Source organism: Emiliania huxleyi (assembly GCF_000372725.1).
Source record: "Emiliania huxleyi CCMP1516 unplaced genomic scaffold EMIHUscaffold_327, whole genome shotgun sequence".
NCBI classification, from domain to species: domain Eukaryota; phylum Haptophyta; order Isochrysidales; family Noelaerhabdaceae; genus Emiliania; species Emiliania huxleyi.
This window is the reverse complement of record NW_005199544.1, coordinates 3614-8736: the sequence shown is the minus strand read 5'-3', so window position 1 is coordinate 8736 and position 5123 is coordinate 3614. Positions and strand designations below refer to the sequence as shown.

Below are 5123 nucleotides of genomic sequence, written 5' to 3'. Positions count from 1 at the left end.
TACCTCCACCGCGCGCTGTTCACACCCCGCCGGGTGGAAGGTGGCGCCGGTTACAAGCTGTCTAGCCAGATGTGTACACCACCGGCGCCGTTCCGCACTGCTACCGAGCCTGCGACACACAGGGGCGCTTGGTCAGGTGCTGCCATCTAGATTGAGATGGCTAGTCAGGCCTCGCGGGGTGGCGGGCCGTCGCTGTGTGCTTGCCTGTGTGCTGGCCACGGAGGCGAGCAGATATGGATGCGAATTGCGAGCGAGTGAGCGCGAGTGAGGGGCGAGTGAGCGCGCTGGTGTGTCGCCGGCGGCGAAGGCAGGTTGTGTTTTGGGTGAGGGGGAAGATGGGCGCGAGGAGTTGCGGGGGCCGCGGTGCCGCGTCGGTGCTTTTTCGATCGGTTGCAGGGCCATAGCAGCTATTCGTCTTGAGCTGCTGCTGTGTGGCAGAGCCCAGAGCAGGGAGAGGTCGAGGGCGAGAAGGCCTACTTCGTGCTCCATCTAGGGCCGCCCGACCCGCCGAGCTGCGTGAGGCAGCGCGCGTCGGTCGGCTGCAGCTCGTCCCAGCTCGCCTGGTCGGTGTGCCGGTGTGTGTGCCAGTCCGCGCCAGTCCGCGCCCTTGTCGTGCCCGTGTGCTGTGAGAGAGGCTTGTTTTGAAGATTCTAAAGCCCCGACGGCGGTGGAGCTGATCCCCAGCGCTGTGGGGAGATGTGGGGAGGTGTGGGGAGGTGTGGGGAGATGTGGGGAGGTGTGGGGAGGTGTGGGGAGGTGTGGGGAGATGTGGGGAGGTGTGGGGAGGTGTGGGGAGGTGTGGGGAGGTGTGGGGAGGTGTGGGGAGATGTGGGGAGATGTGGGGAGATGTGCGGAGATGTGGGGAGATGTGGCGAGATGCGGGCAGGTGTGGGGAGGTGTGCCCAGGTGTGGGGAGATGTGGGGAGGTGTGGGGAGGTGTGGGGAGATGTCGGGAGATGTGGGGAGATGTGGGGAGGTGTGGGGAGATGTGGGGAGATGTGGGAAGGTGTGGGGAGATGTGGGGAGGTGTGGGGAGGTGTGGGGAGATGTGGGGAGGTGTGGGGAGGTGTGGGGAGATGTGGGGAGGTGTGGGGAGATGTGGGGAGATGTGGGAAGGTGTGGGGAGATGTGGGGAGTTGTGGGGAGATGTGGGGAGGTGTGGGGAGATGTGGGGAGATGCGCCAGGCTCATGCCGAGCATCGTCTGCAGCCGCAGCGTCGCCAGCTCGAGCGGCCTCCTCCCCCAGCCGCCGACAAGCGGCAGCTCATCGAAAGCGGAGCGGCGCACCTGATCTCGAGGTGATCTCGGCTGATCTCGAGGTGATCTCGCCATCTACGGTGAAAAGGGAGGGAGGGAGAGGGAGGGAGAGGGAGAGGGAGGGAGAGGGAGGGAGAGGGAGGGAGACGGAGGGAGAGGGAGGGAGGGAGAGGGAGGGAGAGGGAGGGGAGAGGGAGAGGGCGAGAGCGAGAGCGAGAGGCGTGTGGGAGAAGTCGAATCGCCTTCCCATCGCCGTCGAGGTCGAGGATGATGCCGTTGAAGGTTGGCCGGCCCGCCCTCTGGCCCTGCGCGAGCGCGGCCTCGATCCACTCGTGCTTGCCGCCGGGGTTGCCCAGGTAGCCGGTGATGACCGCCGGCAGCGTGCGCCACGCGCCGAGCCCGATGAGCATGCCTAGTACCATACCTCCAGGGTACCGAATCCAGCATGGGTTGCGGTCCCGTGGGTGGTGTGGCAGCAGGAGCATGCCGAGCAGCTTTGCGTACGGGCTGAGGCTGGCATCGTCGGGCCTGTCAGCAACACGCACCGTGATTTCTTCTCCTTCGTCGCTACTGCTCACACCAAGAAGGACGCACACCTCGCACACCTCGCACATCTCCCCATATCTCCCCATATCTCTCCATATCTCGCGGGCCTCCAGCCCCTCGAGCAGCCAAAGGCGCGGCCGGCCTCGCCCGACTCGTCGGCTAACAGCTCGATCTCGGCCGGCAGCTCGAGCATCTCGGAGAGCCTCTCGACGCTCGACGGCTTGCCATTCACGGTGCAGAGCACGCGAGAGACGCCTTTTGCGCGGAGCGCGGGCAGGTAGTAGCGCAGCCGCTGCGCGTACTCGATCATATTGAAGTCGGCCGGGTAGGTGCCAAGCACGACCAGAGACGTGCCCGGAGCCTGGAGCGCCTCGCCGAGGTCGACACTGCCGCCGCCAGAGGCGAGAGGCAGGGAACCGACGCCGGAGAGAGCGCGAGTGCCGACGCCGGCGATCGGCGCGGTTGCGACGAGGCCGTGCGTTGCTGCGAGGAGTGACAACAACATTCTCTCACGGACCGAGGAAAAAGAATTTGCTGACTGGGTTGTGTGTTTTCTTTCTTTCTTTTTCCGACTGACTGCTCTCGCCACTCGCGGCGCCAGGGCGCACCGATCCCGTCACGTCTCGCGCGCTGTGAGATGCCTTTCGACGTGTGTGCGCTCGCCAGAGACGCGAGGATGCTTGCTTTCCATGCCTGCGAGTTATGACATATGAGCCCCACGGTACACACTGGGGTGGGCTAAGTACCCCGCCTGACACTTGGACTTGCCCTCGCCCGCCTTGCCTCAGTGCAGCAGCCCGTTCTTCTTATTGGCCTTCTTGCCCGCCGCCTCCGCGTCGAACTTGTTTGCCTTTGCGCCCTGCTTGCGCAGCCGCGTGCCCTGCTTCTTCTCGAGCTTCTCCTTCTTCATCGCCTACGCAAGTAAGTAAGGAGCTGAAGAACAGCCGGGCTCGCGGACGGGTGGACGCACATCTCCCCATATCTCCCCATATCTCCCCATATCTCCCCATATCTCCCCATATCTCCCCATATCTCGCGGACGGGTGGACGCAGGACAGGAGGTGACGGCACGCTCGAGCGACACACAGACACACACAAGCTCACAAGACACTCATCCCAGCTGGGCTGCCACACATCCCGAGTGAGCGTGCGGCACTACGCCGCTCGCCTCCTGCTGCTTCTTGGACAGCCCCTGCGGCGCGCGTGCGTCCTCCCCCAAAGCCTCCGCCTCCTTGCGCCTCTGCGAAAGGGGCCGGGGGGGGGGGTGGGAAGGCTCAGGCCGGCTGGGGAGGGGCGTGGTGCGACTGGCATTGAGATGGCCATGGTAGACTCTCGGAAGAGTCTCGGAAGAGTCTCGGAAGAGTCCCGGAAGAGTCCCGGAAGAGTCCCACCTGCTCACGCCACTGTCGATCCGCCTCCGCCTGAGACGCAGAGGCGCGGGAGGCGGCGGCGTGAGACGCAGAGGCGCGGGAGGCGGCGGCGTGAGACGCAGAGGCGCGGGTGAGGCGGACTTGCGGCGAGGGGAGCGTGTGTGAGGCGGTCTTGAAGCGAGGAGGAGAGCGTGTGTGAGGCGGTCTCGAAGCGAGGAGGAGAGCGTGTGTGAGGCGGTCTCGAAGCGAGGAGGAGAGCGTGTGTGAGGCGGTCTCGAAGCGAGGAGGAGAGCGTGTGTGAGGCGGTCTTGAAGCGAGGAGGAGAGCGTGTGTGAGGCGGTCTCGAAGCGAGGAGGAGAGCGTGTGTGAGGCGGTCTTGAAGCGAGGAGGAGAGCGTGTGTGAGGCGGTCTTGAAGCGAGGAGGAGAGCGTGTGTGTGAGGCGGTCTTGAAGCGAGGAGGAGAGCGTGTGTGAGGCGGTCTTGAAGCGAGGAGGAGAGTGTGTGGCGCCTCCTCTGCCAATTTGATGCGCCGTAGCCTCTCCGCCTCTTTGTCGACCCCACCGCTCTCCTCGCTGCTGCTCTCCTCCCCCTCCCCCTCCCCCTCCCCCTCCCCCTCCTCCTCCTCCTCGCTGCTGCTGCCGCCGCCGCCCTCGCCGCCCTCGGCCCGATCCACGAGGCAGTACCGCCGGATCGTCACGCCAACCTCGTTGACGCCGTCGTAGCCCTCGACGAGCTCCGGCACGAGGTTGAGCAGCTCGGTGTACTTTGTCTCGCACCACGCCAGCACCCGCTCGATCGCAAACGGCCCGCCCGCCGCCGGCGCCGCCAGGCTGTACTTGGTGAGGATCCCGCCCCAGAGCTCCGCCACGCGCGCCGCCGCGGCCGCCTGCAGCTGCGCGGGAAGCGCGTCGCCACTCACCTCGACGCGCACGCACTCGGCCGACGCGGATGGCCCGTCGATGAGGAGCCGCACCCTCAGGTCGTCCACGTCGAACGCCTCGGCCGACGCCGGCCGGGCTATCGTCCGCTCGACGCCGATCGGCAGCGGCGCGGTCGGCGTGCCGGCGGGGGCCTTCGAGAGTTTGATCGCGCCGCCCCAGCGGGACTTGGCCGCCAGCACCTCTTGCTGCAGAGCCTTCTTGAGCTCGGTGTGCATTGGCGGCGCTGGCGGCGCTGAACTGCGCCGGCGAATCACCAAAAAATGGCACGCGCTCCCCGACCCTGGATGTGAGCCAGCGGAGAGAGACTGCGACTCTGCAAGGGGCCCCTCCAATCTCCTGCCCCACCGCTTGGTAGCAGGTAGCATCGAGGGGTGGCCTTGTCTCCCACGTCGATGCGGGCGTAGGGGTTGAGTTGAGTAGTGCGTCATCTTGAGGAACGCTAGACTCGACTCCCTCTCGGAGATCGACGCCGCCCGACCGCCGGAGATCACCGGAGATCACCCGAGATCACCGGAGATCACCGGAGGTCTCGATGTCGCGGCGACGACGATCTCGACGGGGCCCTGGCGTGGTTGGGCGTTGTGCCTCCCCACGCCCTGGGACAGACAACACATGCCAGGGCCGACAGACACATCACGACACACATGAACAGAACACGCTGCGTGAAAGCGGGGGAGTGAGACTAGTCGTCTCCTCAAGTCGTCTCTCCAATGAGACCCATGAACAAAGAGAGCCGATCCAACTCGTTGAAGATACATCTCGTGAAGCTGGCGTCGCTTCAACCGTGGACAGGGCCGATCCTCACAGCTCAGGCTGAGCTGGAGATCCAAGGAGCCGCCTGCTCCTGCCCGCCTCCGCCCAACCGACTATGCGGTGACGACGACAGCGGAAACTCGGCGCGAGCCGAGCCCGCGACCACGGAGGGAGATGCTATAGAGAGAGTGAACACTGGTAGCGTGTTTTGATCGGAATCAGCTCTGAGCCATGAACATCGCCAGGAAGAGGGCGG

The 5123-nt window shown here is 65.5% G+C and overlaps 1 protein-coding gene across 1 annotated transcript; it reads right to left on the bottom strand.

Annotated features, from left to right (window-relative positions):
• Nucleotides 1-2587: 2587 nt before the first annotated feature.
• EMIHUDRAFT_117184 (hypothetical protein) lies at nucleotides 2588-4329 on the bottom strand (the record flags this gene model as incomplete). The annotated part of the gene is made up of 3 exons (XM_005773766.1): nucleotides 2588-2716; nucleotides 2960-3043; nucleotides 3730-4329. 3 exons carry the CDS (start codon nucleotides 4327-4329, stop codon nucleotides 2588-2590), a joined length of 813 nt encoding a protein of 270 aa, XP_005773823.1.
• Nucleotides 4330-5123: the final 794 nt, after the last annotated feature.